This window comes from Argentina silus (assembly GCF_951799395.1).
Source record: "Argentina silus genome assembly, chromosome: 15".
Classification (NCBI taxonomy): Eukaryota; Metazoa; Chordata; class Actinopteri; order Argentiniformes; family Argentinidae; genus Argentina; species Argentina silus.
In genome coordinates, this window is record NC_139669.1 from 9,276,766 (window position 1) to 9,299,063 (window position 22,298).

The following is a 22,298-nucleotide window of genomic DNA, read 5'->3' on the forward strand; positions in this document are numbered from 1 at the left end:
ATGTCAACGCTGATGATCCACTGTAACATATCCTCTACACCAAACACATTTCATCCCATGCATTACAATGAGCCGATGTCTCCCTCCACCAGCCTCCCCTGATGCAGATAACGTAAATATGAATATGTATCTTCATATTATGTAAACTACCAATATGCAGATGAACACTGTCTGAGTGTGAAGAAATATCTAATCGTGAAGGAGGACAGTTAGACCCCCATTAGTCTAGCATCTCATGACTATTCACCAGCCACTTCCAGCCACTTCCAGACACTCAGAGTTATTACTATCCATTAGCAGCCATGTGCAGGACAGTGTAATCATGTATAATGATGTGCAGGCTCCTGACAGGCCTTATCACGACCAGAGTGCAGCCATCACAGAACACGTTTGGTCATCCATCTGAGCATCTGCTGACGCACACTGTATACTGTACCACACACACACACACACACACACACACACACACACACACACACACACACACACACACACACACACACACACACACACACACACACACACACACACACACACACACAGCCACAGCCACACTCACAGGTGTAAACACAGGTACGCATGCACGCAAACACTCACAAACACACACACACACACACACACACACACACACAATGGACCACATCCAGTGAACATTGTGAACATCGTACACACACACACACACACGAGCCACACACATCATACAGGCTCTTTAATATAAGTGTGATAGCCCCCATGGCTGACCTGGCCTCCCCTTCTTGTCTCTCCCTGGATGACTGTGACTAAAAGGGTCAGGCTGCACAGCTCCAACATAAAAGACACAAGAGAAAAGACCCAACTTGAAAAGACTAAACGTGACCCCAACTAAAAGGGTTAGTGGAGATGAGGCTATGAAAACATAAAGACAAAAACATAATGAAGTCAAGTCAGATTGAGAGAGAGAGACGGACAGAGAGAGAGAAAGAGAGAGAGAGAGAGGGAGAGAGATAGGGCCCTGGCTTTAATGTAGTTTGTAATTGTAAGTGTTCCTCTTTAATAAAAGCCCACAGTATTTGGTCTGGCTAATAGACTCTGGTCTCTAAATCCTGCTTGTCATGCATTATTCATCAGCCATTAGCTATACACTCATCTGGGAGCCTTTATGAGTCCCATCATCGTCTGGGGCGAACAGAGAAAGGGATGGAGAGATGGAGAGATGGAGAGAGGAGAAGAGGAGGGATGGAGAGGGAGATGGAGAGAGGAGAAGAGGAGGGATGGAGAGGGAGATGGAGAGAGAGAGTTAAAGGCTTAAGGGAGGACCAAGAAGGAGTTAGAGAGAGAGAGGGCTGGAGGGCTGGATAAAGAGAGAGTCAGGATGGAAGGAAGGATGGATAAAGGGAGGAGAGAAGCCGCCCAGGAGTGGCCTTTTCCATCAACGTAAACACAAATGTCAAGCGCACCCTCCCTTCTCCCTCCCCTCCATCTCAGCTTTCCCCGGGCTCCTTACAACCGCTCCTCTCCTCCCTTCCTCCCTCCCACCCACCCTCCCTCTCCCTCCCTCCCTCCCCCCTCCCCTCTTCCCCTGCTCTCCCTAGAGTGGTGCCTGTGGTAATTTTACTTTTAGAGGAGAGGAGGAGACCGAGGGATACAGGGAGACACGCCATGGCAGGCTGTCCCGTTACCATGGCACCGCTCGCTCGCCAACAGTCCTCAATAGGGTTGGAGATAAAAAGTGTAGTGTGTATGTATGTGTGTGTGTGTGTGTGTGTATGTGTGTGTGTCTGCGTGTGTGTGTGTGTGTGTGTTTCTCTCTCTCTGTCGGGGGGTAATGGGTGTTTAGCAGGCCTGCCAGACCTGTCCCGGCCAGGGGTCTCTAAGGCTAACAGGCCCTTCCTGACCCTCAACAGTGGCCCAAGGACACGCTCCTCTCTCTCTGATTAACACAGAACCATGCACATCACACCCCGGCCCTGCAGCTAAATATAACCAGACAGGAGCCTCTCCTCCCTACTTCACAGCTCAACAGCTCCAGGTCCCCAGCCCTCTCTGACGTTCTCTCTCTAAGCCTCTCTGTCCACTCGAGGCCCACTCACGCAGAAACACTGCCTCCAGCCATAGGGGTGTTTTAGAACATAGCACATTCACATTTCTCTTGTCTTCTGAGCTTCCCCCTCTTTGGTCTCTTCTCTTCTCGTGTAAAGTGTGACGGGATAGGGACACAGCAGAGCAGGAGAGGCTGGTGGAGGTAGACACCGGAGGACGGGCTCATTGTAATTCATGGAACAGAATGACGAATAGTATCAAAACACGCACACGTTATGCATTTCAATGAGCCCCGTCGTCCCGATTTCTACCTCCACCAGCCTCCACTGCGGTGTCCCCATCCCTGCAAACGTGTACACACACCATGTGCAGGACAGTGTAATCATGTATAATGACGTGCAGGCTCCAGACAGGCCTTATCAGGACCACAGTACAGTCATCACAGAGCACACACACATGCACACACACACACGCACACGCACACGCACACGCACACGCACACGCACACGCACACACACCACTCTTCAGCGGGGATACATGTAACATTTAGCACTTACTATGTTGTGTGTTGTCATCATATTTTACTGAATGTACGCTCCAGAGGGACCAAGGCTGGCAATTATAGTTAACCCTGGTGCAATGATGAATAAACTCACTTCTGACAGCCACACACGACACGGTATTCACAGCCTACTTCTGTACTTTCACTCTGACAGACAATTTAGCATGTTTACTTCGTCGTTAGGCGCGTGAGAGGGGCTGATGGGCCAACCCCGCCGAGGGGGCGTTGGCCTGTCGCTGTGGGTTACCACTGCTGGATGATTTAATGGAACTGTCTGTCAGAGGGCCAGAGCACAGCCTGATAGACTCTGGAAAGAGATGTCACATGCACAAAGAGGAACACACACACACACACACACACACACACAGACACCCAGACACACACACGCCCCCACAGAAACAGCCACTTGCTGCCAAACACACAGTCACTACATAAACTAATGCAGGTGCTACTAGAACACAGGATGTCACCAGGGGATCAGTCAGCATGACTACAACACAACAGGCCTGTCATCTTAAACCACAGGAGCCAATCAAATTAATCTGAACAACGTACAGTAGAGTCGTCAGAACATTTGGCAGGTTTAGTTTGACAGATACAGTCATATAAGCCTGTCCAACTCTGTAATGCCATGCAGATATACAGCAGGGGAGGCTGGTGGAGGTAGACATCAAAGGACAGGCTCATTGTAATCCATGGAATGGAATGTGGAATGGTACCAAACACATGCATTTGATACCATCCCTCATTCTGTTCCATGCATTACAATGAGCCTGTCCTCCGATTTCTACCTCCACCAGCCTCCCCAGATATGCAGTACTCTCTATAGCTTGATTTCTGCACTGGCTACAGTGAATGAGGGAGAGAGCAATCACGACAGAACATCTCACTCCTCTAAAAGCCTCCCCTCCATTGTATACTCCCTCCATCACATCACCAATAGAGAGAGAGAGAGATCTGTGATTAACATCAAAGCTTTGTGATTGCTCTACTCAACAATCAGTGCTGCTCTCCTCCATGTTCCACAGACCGAGGTACAGTACAGTGTGTGTGTGTGTGTGTGGGGGGGGTAGAAGAGGGGGGGGGGGGGGGGGGTAGAAGAGAGTACGATGGGGTGATATCTACTTTTATTCCATTTAATTATCTTTTTAAAGAAAAATCTGTACTTTTACTCCGATACATGTTTCACTGACACCTTCATTACGTGTTACAAATGCATGATTTCTGTCCAAAAAACGGGATTGATATGCATTTTGACTATATAACCGGTTTTGCTACTCTCATCGTAACACGCGCAGACTGTGTGCATTCAACAGTTTAATGAATACTTTGACATGAATTTAATACGCATGACTGTTCCAACTTCAGTTCTCATGTGTAAAATTAGCAGCTTTTCATACAAGCGACAATATCAATGGACAATACCCGTGCATTTGCGGAGAATAGGCAGGCGACGAAATAGCGGAAAATTGACACCGCTGTAATCGGTCGCGAGACGTGCCACCAATGCAACGCTATACAACGCACCCTATGGATTACCGAATAATGGGAGGAATTTTCAGAGGCAGGATGACTCTTCACTTTTACTTACTATCCTTTTACTTTCGCGTACTTTTTCCACCAATCTTTCCACCACTGGGTTGACCTAAAGCCTTATCAAATCTCTTATAACAAAACCTCCCCAGCTTTTGATGTGGATCACAACAGCATCCTCTAGTCCAGTCACACTCCATTCACTCTGGCTCCAAAATAGGCTGCGTCTTTAAAGATAGCCGTCTGGCTAAATGTGATTTGCTGAAAAGGACATTGTAGCCATATCTATAGGTAATACATTTAGCATGGATTGCGGGAAGGGAAGGCACACTGCTAAGAGCAGGAGAATCAATAGGCTAACTCACAGCCTGTCTGAGAGCAGGGCCCATGCTGAGAGATGTTTAACTGCTCCAAATCAGCAAAAGCACAGAATATATAATATGCCAGGAGCCCAAAAAAAGATTGAACACTCCTTCAGGAGGAAAAGTTCAATGTCGATGCTGTGTAATCACGTTTGTTCTGCGTCTTCTTCAGGGCAAGCCTGGTTGTAGAGTTTCTTTGGGTGTCTCTGGGTGATTAAGTAAGGTGACTTACTTAAATGACACCTTTTAGAGTGCACTCATGTTAACCAGAGCTACACTGTGGATCTGCCACATAGCACTCTAGTCATAAGCAGTGCACTAAGTGGGAGATAAGGAATCATAGAGAAGCCCCAGATTCAACGATAGATTCAATTGCATGTTAGGATTCCTCAGTCAGATCCATTAGACTCACTCTCTCTCAAACTCACACACACACGCACACACACACACACACACACACAAACAAACACACAGACACACACACACGGACACACACAGACACACAGACTCTCACCCCAACTTCCTAAAAGAGTCAGAAGACATTAACATTGCTATTTCTGGAGTCCCATTAAGGCTGTAAAACATTTAAGATCCTGGCAGCGTGACTTCCACTCTCAGACTGTCAAGATGACCGGTTCCTTCCCCATTCCTCAAAGCTCATGTAAAAAAGCTGACATGAAGCTTGTGACAGAAACATGTATTTGGTGCAAGCCCGGACACGACTGAGTGGGCTGGCAGGCAGGGGGGAGGGGGGGCAGGCGGGGGGGGACAGCGTCTTAAACAGGCCCACCCACTCACCGCTTACGAAGGCCACATTCTTCGCTACAGGCTAGTTAGGTAGCAGGCTGTTATCTGTGTCTGTGTGATGGAGCTATACAGTGGGGACAGTCTCACACACACACACACACACACACACACACACACACACACACACACACACACACACACACACACACACACACACACACACACACACACACACACACACACACACAGGCAACGTAAAGCAGGCTGAATGGATTATCTGGACTTTCTTGCATTTCAGTTTCAGATCAGGGCTGGTGGAGGTAGAAATCGGAGGGCGGGCTCATTGTAATGCATGGAATAGGTATCAAAAGTGTTTGATACCATTCCACATTCCGTCGCACGCCTTACAATGAGCCCGTCCTCCGATTTCTACCTCCGCCAGCCTCCGCCTGTTTCAGACGTATGCAGAAATGTACCATCCTCTCTGTTATTATTCTCAGGCCAGGGAAGCCTTAATCCACAATGACAGCAGGCCTGGGCACTTCAGTTGAAAATGACAGCCTTTTCCACAGCGCTCAGGGAGATAACGAGGACGAATACTCTCCATTTCCTAGAGAGAGAGAGGGGGACGGGGGGGGGGTATAGATTGGTGGTGGCAGGTCGGTCCGTAGCAGGGGGACGGGTGCTACAGTGCTGTCCACTGCTATGTCAATAATATGAGTTTATGTTGTTTTAAACGCCAACCGTTTTCAAAATATCTCCTGCCGTCCTCTACACATGCTGAGGCTGGCCAATCAATAAGCCCTCGCCGCACCTCTGACCTGTGGCCACGCCCACCACTCTCAATCCCTACCTTGGCTCCCAAACACACATTGATTTTCAGACATATAAATGTGGACAGCCAGGAGGTCTGCTAAGATCTAACTCTACACACACATGCACGCACACACACCACACACACACACACACACACACACAGGCATATGAGAGAAGGAAAGAGGAAGAAAGAAGATGACTATGCACTGAGGCCTACTGTATGATACATGTTCTGCCTGGCTAGAGTATATGGGTGTGTGGTGTCCTGCATGGTGTGTGTCTGTGTGTGTGTGTGTGTGTGTTACTCCAGGTTCGAGATATAGGAGGTGTGTGTGAGGTGTGAGGTATCTAGGTCTGTGTGATGAATAGATTTCAGGGGCAGGTAGCATGGAACTACAGGGTGGGTGGGTGGATGTACCATGTGTGTGTGTGTGTGTGTGTGTGTGTGTGTGTGTGTGTGTGTGTGTTGTGTGTTGTGTGTGTGTCGTGTCATTACTCTGCTCTGCACGTAGCCACGGAGGTGAGAGAACAGTACACACACAATGAGAGACTGACTGTATCACGCATAGAATAATATGCATGAACAATATAATTGCTTTTTACTACCGGTTATGATCCTAACAGTAAATGAGGATACGGTACTGTAGGCCGATATAGCAATTCCATTACTGTGATTCTACCATTAACCAGAGCAGAAATCTAAAAAAGGAGGAACATTCCCCGAGTTCATCTGATCTCCCAGTTATCACACCGTCATTACAGTGTCAACCAACGCCAGCAGCAGTAGCAGCTCAGATGTTTCTTTCATAAACGATTATCACCCATGTTGCAAGCAAACGTCCCCTCGTCAGATATTAACACAACACTCCTACGCCAGCCGGGATACACTTGGCTGTGCCGTCTCTCTCCTGGGCTCAGAGAAGACATGTGCATGCTCCACTAGATGAATCTGTCTCCTCTGCCTCTGGCCCTGCACACATTAGCCATGATCGCGCATTTCCATATCGCTCGGCATGCATCATTCAGTTAATATACCGTAGGACTGCAGATACATTGCTTGCTGCTAAGAGCTCTTCCCCTCCCTTCTTCTCTCCTCTTGCTCCCTCTAATCTCTCTCGCTCCCTCTCCCCCATTCCCTTTTGTCTCGTCCCTTTCTCCCCCCCCCCCCCCCCCCCCCTCCCTTCCTTCCTTCCACCTGAATGATATCTGCTGAAATCTGGTCTAAAATGACTCAGCTATAAAATACATTTTCCTATCTCTACTTTGACTTCAGAATGCAGCCATTTAGACACACACTCTTATCAAGGCTGACGAGCCGTGTGTTTGAATGGAGGAGCTGGAATTGGCTGGATCAAAACCTTCTTCAGAAACAGTGTCTGATTGGTTGGTTGGATTTACAGAGTGTGCAAGCATGTGTCTTTCCCAAGGGCAATCGCTCCTGATTCAACCATTCAGAGGTTGATGAATTGTTGATCAGTTGAATCGGGCGTGTAATACTAAGCTGGAACTAAATGCCTGTACACCCTGTGGCTCTTCAGTACCGGGATTGACGGATGCTGGCTTACTGGTACCACCTTTCTGCACGGACACAACCATGCTGGCTTGGCTGGGTGTGTTATCTGTCCACTCAGCTGTGTGACCGTCTGTCCATCTGACTGTATCCATTCTGGCCAGACTGACAACACAGTCAGGTGTTAATGTGCTTCAGCATGCACACGCGCACACACACACACACACACACACACACACACACACACACACACACACACACACACACACACACACACACACACACACACAGGCTCTATCTGGACAACAACCATTTGTTTGGCCGTCACCACAGAATCTATTAGTTTACTAGTTATTGAGAATGTCTGGCAGCAGCTTTGCATCGGCTATTAGAACCGCTTCCACTTCTCCTCCTCCTCTGTCACCACTGACATTTACATATGGCCACTTAAGTGTAAATTCACTTGGCAAACTGTGTTCTCTAGCTGCTCATAAAATATCCATGCATTTTGTGTTCTGTGGCTTTTTAGCATGGGCATTTAACAATGTGATTATCTGTCTGGCGTTGTGGTTATCCATCTAGCTGAGTGATTGTCTGCATTAACGCCTGTACCCTCAGTCCTCTGCAGACAGTTGTTCACACACACACACACACACACACACACACACACACACACACACACACACACACACACACACACACACACACACACACACACACACACACACACACACACACACACACACACACACACACACACACACGAGGGATTTCTCTGTGTGACAGACTAATAGCAATTACTTATTACATAGACTATGACTGAGTGGCAGGTTATCACAAACATACACACACACACACACACACACACACACACACATCACTGTCAAATGTCTCACAATTCAGTTAAAATGTAAGTGTTCCCTGGGCTCATAGGCCTTGAGATAAATCTATGTATTGTAAATATGAAGGTAATGTGTTGTGTCAATCTGTCATGTCTTATCTTAACAAATACATCTCTTCTGGGGATGAGAGTTTAGCTTTTAGCCTGGACATACATCATGTCAATGTCACTTTATAAAAATGCTGCATTTGTATTCCTGACAGCGAAGTGGAGCGAGGGTGGGTGTGTGTGTGTGTGTGTGTGTGTGTGTGTGTGTGTGTGTGTGTGTGTGTGTGTGTGTGTGTGCATGTACATGTACGTGCGTGCGTGCGTTACCAGTTATTTACAGCTTCAGATCTTGGACACCCCCAGATCCCTGCACTCATCAAGAGAAACCAATTAAAAAACTCCTTATTTAATGTTTACGTTAATTAACCGCTACAATTAATGGCTTTCCACATTCCTATTGTGTTTTCCTTTTTTCAATTAAACATGTCTGTGACAAAGGTTGCGATGCAGGCACATAAATCATCCATGGAAATCTCCCAGCGATGAGAAGTCCTCTCCTGAGCTCAGGATTAATAAATAAGGGAACAAATTGAGTTGATTATTATTTCATGTTGCTTTGTGTAATACATCCCTTATGTGATTCTAGGACAGCACATGTATAATACATAGTCACCTACGGTAGGGAAGCCTGACTATCCAGACAGCAGTTGTGGCGGTCAGCAGATTTGTGTGTGAAGCTCGCTCAGGCATGAGCTGTCCAGAGATGGGAGAAGTGAGAGAAGATAATGAGAGGTGGAATAGACAGTGTGCTGGCAGACTGACAGATGCAGGGCTCTGTGCCACCAACAAACCACCTGCCATTACTACTGGCACTGAAGCCACAGTGGCACCCATTACTACTGGCAAACATTTAGCAGAGGCATTTGGACCCCCTGGGATAACTCCATTCTCTCAGTGGGCCTTGGCTGTCCTTATTCAGACACAGGAAATTCTCTGAACATGTCTGATACTATAGTAGAGTCATTCTAGATACTACAGAGTGCAGTCAAGGCTGGTGAAGGGAGAAATCGGAGGACGGGCTCATTGTAATGCATGAAATGGAATGAGGAATGGTATCAAAAAAAAGACTCAAACAATTATTACTCACTCCATTCCATACATTACAATGAGCCTGTCCTCCAATGTCTACCTCCACCAGCCTCCCCTGACAGAGAGAGACCACAATATGTCCATTGCCCAGCTAATAGACATGGTGCATTGTGGGCCACTGGAGGACCCACTGACAGAGAAAAGTGCTGTATTGGTACCTGCTGGCCCAACCAATCAAGCAGACTGCAAGGAGGCCAATGGTCTGCCGGTAAACACAAAGACTGTTACAGCACCACAGGCTCAATCACAATAAGCAACACTGCTGTTTTCCCCACTGCTGTTTGAGTCCAGGAAATAGAGTTTTTGATCTTCTTTTCGTTCTATCTTCTTGCAATATGCTTTCAAAATGTAATTTGATCAAAGAAAAAGCCATTCTCGACCCAACTGAGAGACAGGGAGATGAAAAACAGTATTTCTCCTTTCAAATCCACATTTTAATTTCCTCCTGTACCCAACACACATTCTCCTGTCACTCCAGCTGTGTTTACCGTTATGTGAGGGCCTCATTTTCCCCTTGCCATGTCCTGCCAACGTAAACACACTGCTGACCCCTCGCACACATACACACACACACACACACATACACGCACACACATGCATATGCAAACACACACACACACACACACACACATCCCTACTGAACAGTCTGACTCCATTAATCTCTTTGTACATTCTCAGAGCTATTGTTCCTTTCCACTGTGAGCTTATTCATGTGCCACTCACTACTCCCTCTCATTTTAATACTCTGACTGTGCCAGGAGCTAAAAACAGCTTTAAGCCCTGTTCTCCCACTGTTTATAAAAACAGCCCTCCCTCCCCTCTTCCCACCTCTCCCCCTGTGTCTAGGATCTCATAACTCAACGGAGTGAGGCCTGGAATTACAGCTAGTGGTCGGTGCCATTGATTGTCATTCTATATAGCAAGCTTTCTAATGTACATGCTGAGAGCCACATTTGGGATTGAACGCTGTTGCCATGGCATTAGGACAGGATGTGATGCGGGGGGGGTTGGGGGGGGGGGGGGGGTTGACAATGGGCTGTCAGTTACAGTAGCTTGGCAAAGACGGGACGTTGTCATGGTGAACAAGCTGTGAGGAGACCCCCAACCGCTCCATGGACAGACAGATGGACTGACACACAAACGCACACACGCGCACACACACACACACACACACACACACACACACACACACACTTCACACCCCCACCACCTCGAATACAGTCCAGTACTCAGGAGCGCTGGGCTGAAGAGAGCAACCAGTGGGAGACCAGGACTCCAACGCAGAGACAGCTCCTGACCTCCACGAGCCTCACTACGTAATGAGGCTTCTGCACAAGATCAAAAAGAGCCCTGTCTCCTCTACCAAACCCACCGACCTACATGAGGAGGAAGAACAGAAACCACATTTCCTCCCGCTGCGGAGCGGCTGTTCAATAAACGCCCGCTTCCAGTCCCAGCCGTGGCGTTTATAGTGTTTCCTTTGGCCGAGCACATCGCCGGGGTTAAGTTGATCATCTCTCAGTCTCGTAAAATCGCCAGGGGAGTCCGTGTACCACTAGATCAACTCTACAACTTAAAGACCCCTTTAAACGTTAAAGCTGGGATGATCGATACGGTGCTGAGAAATGTTCTTTACGAGCTAATAGACAAATCCATTGGTGCAAAGCCCCTGGGCCACTGTGTGTGCTAAACTGGGGAGTCCTGCTAGTGCTGTTTGTCTGGCGGGGCCACTTACACACGCTGGCTCTGGAAGACACTGAGAGGCACGGCTACTGCTGCTGTGCTCCCAGGCCTGCATGGATGTGTGTGTGTGTGTGTGTGTGTGTGATGTGTTATATGTGACTGAGGCAGAGAAAGTAAAAGACCTGGAGGAGTAGTTATGCGTCCATGTGTGTGTGTGTGTGTGTGTGTGTGTGTGTGTGTGCGTGTGTGCATGTGTGCATGTGTTATATGTGACTGAGGCAGAGAAAGTAAAGACCTGGAGGAGTAGTTATGCGTGTGTGTGTGTGTGTGTGTGCGTGTGTGCATGTGTGCATGTGTTATATGTGACTGAGGCAGAGAAAGTAAAGACCTGGAGGAGTAGTTATGCGTGTGTGTGTGTGTGTGTGTGTGTGTGTGTGTGTGTGTGTGTGTATGCATGCATGCTGCGTGCGTGCGTGTGTGTGTGTGTTTTGCACACGCTGAGTCTTGGGGAAACAGTGAGACACTAGTGCTGGTGCTTTAGGGCTGCCAAGCTGACAGGCTGAGCTGGTGTTACAGCAATCTAACCCTGGCTGAGGACAGGAAATCTGGGGATTCTACCGGTTTATATCACAGAGAAAGCAGAGAGCATAAAAGACACATGGCAATCTGATTGCTTCTCCCAATCACTGATGTATGACTTCAAGCACTTCCATCACAAGATGGTAATCCTTTACTATTTAATTGGATGGCAGAGTTGCTTTTTGGTCGCATGCTAACACATGGTAGCATCGTAAAGTTGAGGATTTGTCAAAGTCAGATGGATAGGGATCCATTAAAGGTGGAATCTTCTTACACAACTGTGGAGAAGCTATGAGAGACGTGTACTCAAAATCCAATTACAGCAACCATCAAAACCTTGATATCCTATCAAACCACTGAAATGTGCAATTAAACTAAGTATAATTGGGACACTGCCAAGAAACAACAACAGCACCTTGTGTGTAAAGCAGTGTGTCTCTGTAGCGTCTCCTCTAGCCAGCGGCCTTCTTGCCAGATTGTGGTGTGTGCGCATGTGCGTGTGAGTGTGCGTGTGCGTGTGTGTGTGTGTGTGTGTGAATATGTGCGCACACGCGTGTGTCTGTCTGTCTGTCTGTCTGCGTGCGTGCGTGCGTGTGTGTGTGGGTGTGTGTATCTGCATGGTATCCCTCTGCAGTGCCTGCTCATTAGGCACTAAGATCATTCTGCAACTGACTCTCTGCTCCCCTCCCTCTCTCTGTGCCCTCAGCAACCCTGTGCAACAAGTGGCGTCTTTGAACACAGCTCAGCCAAGCCAGACCGCAACCATTTGGAGATCGTTATAGGAAATAATTGTTGATTCCCTGCCAAGAAAAATTACGAGGAGTGTTTAAAGAGGAGGCTAAATCCACATCTGATTAAGCAGATGAAAGAGTGGCCAATTAATTACAGTCTCATTACAGGACAAGAGAGTCATAATGGACATAATACAACTCATCTAGACGGTTGGTTTCTATGACGATTCCTCACTGCAGGCTCACCCTGAACATACCATCTCACTTCCTTTCTCTTTCTCTTTCCCGCTCTCTCTCTCTCTCTCGCTTGATCTTCATCTCCCTATCGCTACAGTACCTCCCTTCCCTCTCTCCCTCCCTCCCTCTCTCCCTATGTTAAGGCTTCTGATGTCTTGGTGCAACTCCTACAGTACCAGTATCATATGTGCTTTGAACCTCTCATGATATATGAATGTGGGAATGTTGGGTGTAGAGGTGAGATGTGTTTGTGTGTGCGTGGGTGTGTGCACATACGTGTCTGTGTGTGTGTGTGTGTGCGTGGGTAGTCAACTCTGGCTGAACCTCCCTTGGCTCTGTCTTTTTGTAATTGCTAATCTCATCCATCGCAGTGGTGTCAAGCCGCCAGCCTGCTGCTGATGTTCCTGCCTGTTTGTCAGCGCAGGGCTGAGCGATTGGCATCACTCCTGCAGCAGCTTCCCCAGGGGAAGTCTCACGCTCAAAACACACCACACACACACACACACACACACACACACACACACACACACACACACACACACACACACACACACACACACACACACACACACACACACACACACACACACACACACACACACACACACACACACACACACACACACACACACACTCCAAATTGACTTGTCAGCTTCAATCAGTCGCAGGAACAAAAGCATTGCTGCCATTTTGAAAGCTGACATCATTAAGGGGGTTTGGGAGACAGGGAGCTTTGAAGACCGAAAAGGGAGCAAGGTCGAGCCCACTTAAAATGCACTGTTTCATTCTTGGCGGGGATGTTAGCTGTTTGATTTCGCTTTCTCTCAGACGTTTTAGGACGGCGGGCTCGTAACTTTGGTAATAGGTGAGAACAGAGGAGTCTGGGAGACTTTGTGATGCTGATGAGGAGGAGGAGGAGTGTGTGACATCCATAATGCATCTCTCCTGCTGGAGGACGCTACGCATGGACACACCTGCCAGCACGGGAGAGGGGAGGGGGAAACAGATAGGGGGGAGGGAGACGGAGGAGGGAGGAGGGAGGACAGGGGGAGGGAGACGGAGGAGGGAGGAGACTCTTAGGGGGGGGTCGGGAGTATGGAGACAGGAAACAGCGGCGGGAGACAGAGGGAGAAAATAAGGATTGAAGGAGGGAGGGATGGGGAAAGGAAGTGAGAGGTTTGGGTTAAGGTTGAGTAGATCTTCTCAGGCCTCAGGCCATGGCTTTGTGTATGACATGCTGCATTAAGAGCTGTAGACAGAGAGAGATCAGCTGTTTCTGAGCATGCTGGGGCAGACCGTGTACAGAAAAGATAAAAACTCTTGACCCTGGATAAAGACACAGCTCCTCCGTTAGGCTTACACAGCTCCACACACGAGCGCGCACAGGCACACGCGCACACACACACACACACACACACACACACACACACACACACACACACACACACACACACACACACACACACACACACACACACACACACACACACACACACACACACACACACACACACACACACACACACACACACACACAGCCATCACAAATTGATTATGGTGTAATACTGAGAGCCCAGTATCTCTCTCTCTCGCTGTCGTCTGTATTCCGGGGTGGAGAGTGGAGAGCCTCGTCTGTGATTCCGATTCTGCATGGGGTGGAGACGCGGAGCGGTGAAAAGGCCTATCCAATCTCACTCTCATTAAACACCACCCTGGCAGGCTTCCAATGTAAACAACTCCATCTAAGCCCTGCTCCGTCACGCTCCCTCTCTCTAACTGTCTCTGTCTCTCTCTCTCTCTCTGTCTCTGTTGCCCGCTCTCTCTTCTGCGCTCTCTCTTTCTCTCTCTCTTTTTCTCTCTCTCTCCCTCCCTCTCCCACTCCCATTCTCTCTGTCTCTCTCCCTCCCTCTCCCACTCCCACTCCCATTCTCTCTGTCTCTCTCCCTCCCTCTCCCACTCCCACTGTCTCTCTCCCTCCCTCTCCCACTCCCATCTCTCTCTCTCTCCTGCCAGTGAATGCTTTGCACCTTTTCACAGCCGTGTAAACAGACAGTGCCCTTGGGGGGATGTGTTGGAGAGCTCTGTCTTTGTGTGTGTGTGTGTGTGTGTGTGTGTGTGCATCTCTAACTAACTCTCCATCTGCGGGGAGCTGAGCCAAGCCCAGCGGAACAGAACAGATACCTGTACTGGCCTGACTCCTGGCTCCTGGCTCATTACCAAACCTTCCTCTGGTGCCAGGCAAGCATTCCACCCTCCACCCTCCACCCTCCCAGCCTCCCTCAGTCTCCCCAAAGCGTTGCACTCTACCAGGCTTCCTCAGTCTCCCCTGAGCCTTCTAGCTTCCAAGCCTTACCCAAGCCTCTCTTCAAACCTTTGTTCTTTCTGATTCAATTCATGAACAACAAGAGGGAATGCTGGTAATAAATATGTGTCAATTAAACGGCAACATCCAAATATCACCCGTTTTATAGAATAACACAGGAAGCGGTGCTTACCGTTCTCTGGCTCTGACTTCCTGTCGTGCTCAGTGTCGGTGAGAGAGAGGGCGGAGTTGGCTCGGCTGGAGAGACAGGAGCTCTGTTCGGATTTCAGGCCCCGCATCCACAGGTGCTGCAGGCCGTGGCCAGGGGAGGGGTCAGGCTCAGGCTCTGTGTCCACGTCCGACCCCACCCCCAGAGAGTAGCCCCTCCCTGGGACACGAGCTGCAGGCCCGGGGGGGCACAGCCCACCCTCCTGATCATGGTAGTCTGGGCTACTCATCTGGGCTGGGGGGGGGGGGGGGGGGGGGGTGAGAAGAGAGGGAAGAGAGGGATGGAGAGGTAAAAAGTTTAGGACCCATTTCATTGTCATTTACGACTCTACTTCACAGTGATAGGCTAAAGCTACAGCAGTAAATGTTTATTGAGACAGTAGAGAAAAGGTCTTGTCTATATCACATGATTATGAATGATATTTAAAAACTATTTTGTTGAAAATATTCTAGATGAATACCCTGAATATCCTTAATAATATCCTGTTTGTGCCCCTGTGTTGTTTTTCTGGCCTAGCTGTGTCTTTTTTTTCTATTTTATTTCATTTTTTTTCCATTGTACTGTCCCACTTCTTTTGTAAAGCCTCTTGGGTCTTAGAAAAGCACTATATAAAGATATATAGATGATATGATAATGAATGTTTTCTATAAATATCGCTAATGTCTTCAGAAGGTGTGTGTTATTTCAGAGTAAAGTTAGACGTTAAGTTAGCTGCTGTTTAAACAGAACCTGTGATCTCATAGAGCTTCTCCAAGCTGGGCGTGGAGCACAGGTAAAGATCAGAACTTATTAATATTTACCCAGACGGAGGTAATAAATGAGACTCAAACACACGCTGCCTTGTCTCCCAGGTATTAAAAGCCCACATTAGTCATGTTGATGTTTTTTAGATGATATATGAAATCCGTGAATATGGTGCTGTACAATACAATGTTATTGAACAATGATTCAAGTCAGAAAATTGCCATTTACTGTGAGGTCAAAGTATGTGTATTTTGGGCAATATATTTGATTTTCTTAGACCCTTTCTTGGTGACTTGAAGCCCCTTCACCTGCTTTTTAGTGCAAGTCAAACAACCTTTTGATATATTTTATTGAGAATTGCTCTTAGCTACACTCACGGAACACTTTATTAGGAACACCTGTAAACCTTCTCATGGTGGAGGTGGTGTAATGGTGTAGGGAATGTTTTCCTGGCACACTTTGGGCCTGTTAATACCAATCAATCATTGCTTTAATACCACTGCCTATTTGAGTATTGTTGCTGACCATGTGCATCCCTTCATGGCCACAATTTACCCATATTCTAATGGCTACTTCCAGCATGATAATGCACCATGTCACAAAGCAAAATTCGTCTCAAACTGGTTTCATGAACATGACAATGAGTTCAGTGTTCTTCAGTGGCCTTCCCAGCCACCGGATCTGAATCCAATAGAACACCTTTGCGATGTGGTAGAATGGGAGATTCACAGCTTGAAAGTGAACCTGAAAAATCTGCAGGAATTGCCTGATGCAATCATGTCATCATGGACCAGAATCTCAAAGGAATGTTTCAAACATCTTGTGGAATCAATGTCACAAAGAATTGAGGCTGTTTTGAGAGCAAAGGGACCCCCTACCCAGTATTATTATAGTGTTCCTAATAAAGTGATCAGTGAGTGTAGATCTGGCTTTACTTTCCCCATATAGCTCTGTGAATTACTAACATCACCACTCGTTGACCTTCTTTCTTTGAGTATTTTTCTCAAGAAAAGCCAGGAAGCAAAACTGGCTGGCGTGGGCCTTTCCTTTAAAGCACACAGTCACGTCTATAAAAATGTCTCACATAATTAAGCATTATCCTTGTGTACATTATACATGAATACATCTTTAATGGTACACACTACAAGATTTCCACAATGCCATAAATGTCTTTATACAACGGGCTGATGAAAACAAGCATTGTGATTGGCCGAGAGCCTTGCGCTGTGCCTAACAACCCCCCTACCCGGGACAATACCGAGGATAAAAAATGGCCTCTCGGGCATTATGGCTTAAATAAATATGTCTTTAGAAAGTCTACACCCCCCTTTGCCAAGAAGCAAAGGAACAAAAGAGGAATAGATGAATGCCTCAAGAGGTATGCAAAGTCTGTGGAGACGTATACAATAGTATACAAAGACAGCGTGATGTTTTAATTCAAAAAGAAAATGTTAGCTGTTAACAGCTAGTGCAGATAAAAGATCCATTCTTTCAGGTTTAAAACCATGTGTTTGTTCAACGGCAGACCATAGTCAGGCTGACCATTAGGGCTACAATGAGCACCTCTCTCACCTACTGCTTCAGTGCAGACGGTGTCATGACCCCACAGTCGGTGACATTATAGCACTGCTACAGCTCATCAGAACCGTAGGAATAACAAAGATAAGAGTGGAGAGAAGAGGAGGGTGGGTGGGTGGAAAAGAGGAGAGAGGGTAAGGGGGCACACCATTATCTTATCTAGAGGGGGGTTTGTGGGGAGGGGGGGGGGGGGTCAGGGAGGTAGGGTCACTGAAGCTGCGTTGTCAGGTGTTGCAAAACTGTTCTGAGTGATACGTATACTTGTTAGCATGTTCGGTATGTAGCCATAGCTGAGGCTGCAGCTGGAGGCAGGAGGTGGGGGCACAGAGCACACAGCCACTGTCTATTGATCACAGTAAAGCCTGCACAGCGCTCTCCTGATGAGGTGCACTTTCTCTCCGAACACCACACACGGCCGGCATAAGGCCCATCCATCACACTGTGCCCTGGCCCATTTCTCCTGCCTTCGCCAGCAGGAGAGGGAGAGGGGGAGAGTGGGGAGGAGACGGGTGGAGAGGGTGGGGGGGGATTCCATTCCATTCCAGGTGAGGCCAGAGAGGGTGCAGGATGACCCAGTTTAGCCGTGGGAGAGAAATATCACCTCAGGAGATGGAAGGTAATTCGCTGTCTCCCAAATGTCAGTCTGGCTCATTTTGGTCCCTAAATACAGGTAATACTCTCTGGCCCTTTTAAAGGGAGATAGTGGGGGGCTGTCTCTCTGTGTGTGTGTGTGTGTGTGTGTGTGTGTGTGTGTGTGTTAGTTACCTGGCTGTGGCTGGCTGTAGTTGCTCTGCCTGTCTCTGTGGGTGCTGAGGGTCAGTCGTAGTTCGTGTGTGTAGTCAGGGAGCGTCTCGCGGGACGTGTAGGAGCGGTGGTGGGCGCGTCCGTCCTCGCTCTCGTCAGACGAGCTGGTGTAACACATCTCCATCTCATGGCGTCCCTTAGACAACGGCTGGTAGGGCTTACTGTCCATCTCCTCCATGGCAGAAACACTCCTTTACTCACTCACTCACTCACTCACTCAGTCAGCAGGGCCACAACACACACAACAGTGGAGTCTGGAAGGAGAGAGGGAGAGGGAAACATATATTTACGCTATAGTTATTCTATATTGCTGCATAAGTCCATTCCGTCGCGTTTATTCACAATAACTTTGGTTTCTGGTTCTAAATCCAGTGATTCAATGGCAGCAGCTTGGTTTCAAATCCTTTGTCAATATTGCCCTGAAGGCGTTTTACATGGCTGCCGTGAAATCATTTGATTCTGCGGTTGAAAGCAAATTGGCCAAACTCCCTCTCCCTCTCTCTCTCTCTTTGGTTTATTCAATCATGATTGATCTCCATCAGAACAGGCAGTCATGACCCCACCATTCTTTGTTGTTTTTTAGAAACTATGAAGATCAAGCAGCAGTGAAGACTATGTTGAGTCACACCTGCCACGGTAGGAACTCATCAAAACCCTTAAGTGACGGTGGAACACAATTAGACAGATCTCCCTCTCTGCATCAATTCCCCTCTCCTCCACTCGAGCACTGGCTCAGACGAGTTCTACACACAGACACACTGATGATCACACATCTCTGCCTCTCCCTCTCTCTCTGCCTCTCTCTGCCTCCCCCCCTCCTCTCGAACACCATCAAAAGCTAGACTACATTTGATGATGTTCTCCACAGATTGCTTATTATATCCCTAACTTGTGATTGATTTGACCACCGATTAGAACACAAGAGGACTGATTAGAAAGGACTTGGTTCATATTAGGGTTGTCTCTCTCTCTCTCTCTCTCTCTCTCTTGGCTGGGGCCTAAGGCCATTCCACCCTATTTCCTGCAGATATAAAGGTTCTAAATGGAGCTTGAGAGGGTCATTGCTCATAGAGACAAAGTGCTGTGGTATTGACCTCTTCAGGGACTTGTGTAGTCCATATATCAAACCTATTAGAGCGTGCCTGCTCAATACCACCGAGATGGGCTGCATGGGGACGAGACACACTGTTTCCTCTGATACAAGTTTACAGCTGACCTTTCTACCACTGCAGAAATGCTTTAATTCCACCTGAAAGGCTTGCCCCCTCTAGCCTCACACACACACACACACACACACATGCTCATGGGTGCACACACACCCACATACTGTACACACCCCCCCCCCCAACTCCACATGGACAATAGTATAAACGCTTTTCATCCCGCCATCGCTTCCTTCTTCTCTTTCATGGCAAGGATGACAGTCCCCACTTCTCTGCTGAAAGGTCATTTGCTTGTCTCTCCAGGCTAGTGCCTGAGTAAGTGTCCTGTACACACTGGGAGATTGTTCTGGCCACTACTGTTGTCACACGCTGTACAGAACATGCCATCAACATGCCAATCAGTCAGCGTGTGGGAGGTGTTAGAAAGGATCCTAGGCTTCCTGGCGTCTGGTGTAAGCCCCTGTCTGCTGGGGTGAGCTCTGAGCAGAGAACACACTGCACCTGTGAGCTCTGAGCATGCTGCAGGCACTGACTGTCTCTCTCTATATAGCCTGACAGACAGGCAGGCAGAAAGGCAGGCAGGCAGACAAAGGTAAGGAGACATACAGGCCGGCAGGCAGACACACACTCAGACATGAATGCACACATACTGTAGACAGACATGCACACGCATGCACACACACACACACACACACACACACACACACACACACACGCTGTGTATATGTCCTCTCATGTGTGAAACCCTGTACCTGCTCAGTGTGGCTTGTTAGTCTGCCTTCCGTCTTCAGCCTCTGTTTCAGTGACTACTGCTGTGTAGCTATTGATGTCACGCCATGTACCGGAGGAGAAAACACACAGAGTTTACCATGCTGTCCTTCCCTCCACTTAGCCTATAAACACAGCACTCCTGTTCCCCCTTAGTCTCTCCCCCTCCTCCCTCTCTCCCTTTCTTGCCCCTCTTTCCCTCACTCAGTATTCTCTCTCCCTCCTCCTCCTCCCCTTTTCACCCGTCTCCCTATCCTCCCTCCCCCCCTCTCCTTCCCTGTGTCTTCCCTGTACGTTTAGAGCAGTAAGCCTGCTGGTGGGGGTAATTCCTGCTAATTCTACCCCGCTGTTGGGTGCCCATTAGAAGGCTTGATTCTCCAGGTTTGAAGTCAAAAGCTGGAGGTTGTTTCCTGAAGCCATGCTCACTTCAAACAAGACCCACAAGCGCTCTCTAGGACTCAGAGACTGTGCCACCTGAGCAGTTCTTCAGTTTCGGCAAACCCAGATTTAGAATTAACAACGGGTGCCAAGATGGCAGCAGATGTCAGGTATTTACTGTGTCTTCTAGTCAGCATTCACATGAGAATATGATGTCATACATATGGTCCAGGAATGACTGGTGCAAATAGGATGGATATCCAAACGCTGTTTTATCTCTCTAGCCCTGGACAGGCGAGGGTGGCGTCGTGCCAGAGATCTTCTGCCCAACACATTCACTCCAGGATTATTTTTCTTCATCTAATGATCACAGTGTCACCCTGAGGTAGGCAATACAGGCCCGGAAAAAGCGTTGGTTTGAACAACAAAGAAGCATCTTCTTAATCCCATTCCATTATCCTCAAAGAGTTGAGGAATTTCCTCTTCACTTGAGTTTGCTCCTCAACTTGTGCCCCTTTGGTTGGTTGGAGAGTGAGTTACTGGAGCGGCAGAGTACCTCTCCTGTGTCAAGATGAGCAGGTGTAATGGCTTGCTGCTGACAGCAGGGTATCGACCCCTGGAGCAGGTTGGTATATGCTACACTGACCATGGAGGATGAAGAGCAGCTCTGGAATCATCCTGACAGTTAACAACGCATCATCCCTTTGAGAGACTGTAACATGCATAGAGCTTTACAGATGAATGCACTTGATTGTATTAACAACACAGGGTATCCTTCTACTGAGTTGTACTAGGTACAGTGTGCAGATGTGAAGCTACATGAACAATCTGAAATGTTGCACAAACCCGTTGGTTCATATCCAATTCATATTCATATCCACAACCCATTGGGTCATATCCTGGCTTTAGACTGATCCACAGTGACAGCAGTAAATGAACCACATGCATCACATTTCACCACTACACCATTACACACTCACACTGATGGTGAATCACATTTTCATGAATCACACTTCTCTTTCTCCGAATGGACCATTTTAAAAGTCAGTTTCCTCTTAAATTGTTATTTCTCTCTCTCTCAGACAGACATGCGCATGCACACACACAATCTCTCTCTCACACACACACACACACACACACACACACACACCATGTGGGAGTGATAATCCATGGCTATATCATGACAATAATGTCAGATTGACCTCTTTGGCAAATGCATCCCTCCCTCCCATCCCTCTCTCCCATCCCTCTCTCCCATCCCTCTCTCCCATCCCTCTCTCCCATCCCTCTCTACTCTGTATACAGTAGAACCATCAGAGGCCTTTGGTGTTTTTCTCTAAATCTGCTTAGGGAAGTGATAGAGAGGCACGCGTCTACAGCTGCTCTTAAACAGGATTTATGCCCTGGCCAAGCTCTAACTCACACAGGCCAAGATGGCTGCCAACAACAACACCACCACAGAGGCTTAAACTGAGGACAGGATGCAAATAGATACATAAAAGGACATAGAGATAA

The 22,298-nt window shown here is 47.9% G+C and overlaps 1 protein-coding gene across 1 annotated transcript in view; it reads right to left on the reverse strand.

The window, feature by feature from the left end:
- Positions 1-18,652, reverse strand: part of LOC310816136 (teneurin-1-like) — a gene marked incomplete at its 5' end in the record, with an annotated part of 101,666 nt that extends 83,014 nt beyond the window's left edge. Inside the window, 2 exons of the mRNA XM_083686149.1 lie at positions 15,313-15,582; positions 18,436-18,652. Of these exons, the coding sequence (XP_083542275.1) occupies positions 15,313-15,582; positions 18,436-18,652 (487 nt within the window). The remainder of the gene's footprint in view (positions 1-15,312; positions 15,583-18,435) is intronic.
- Positions 18,653-22,298: the final 3,646 nt, after the last annotated feature.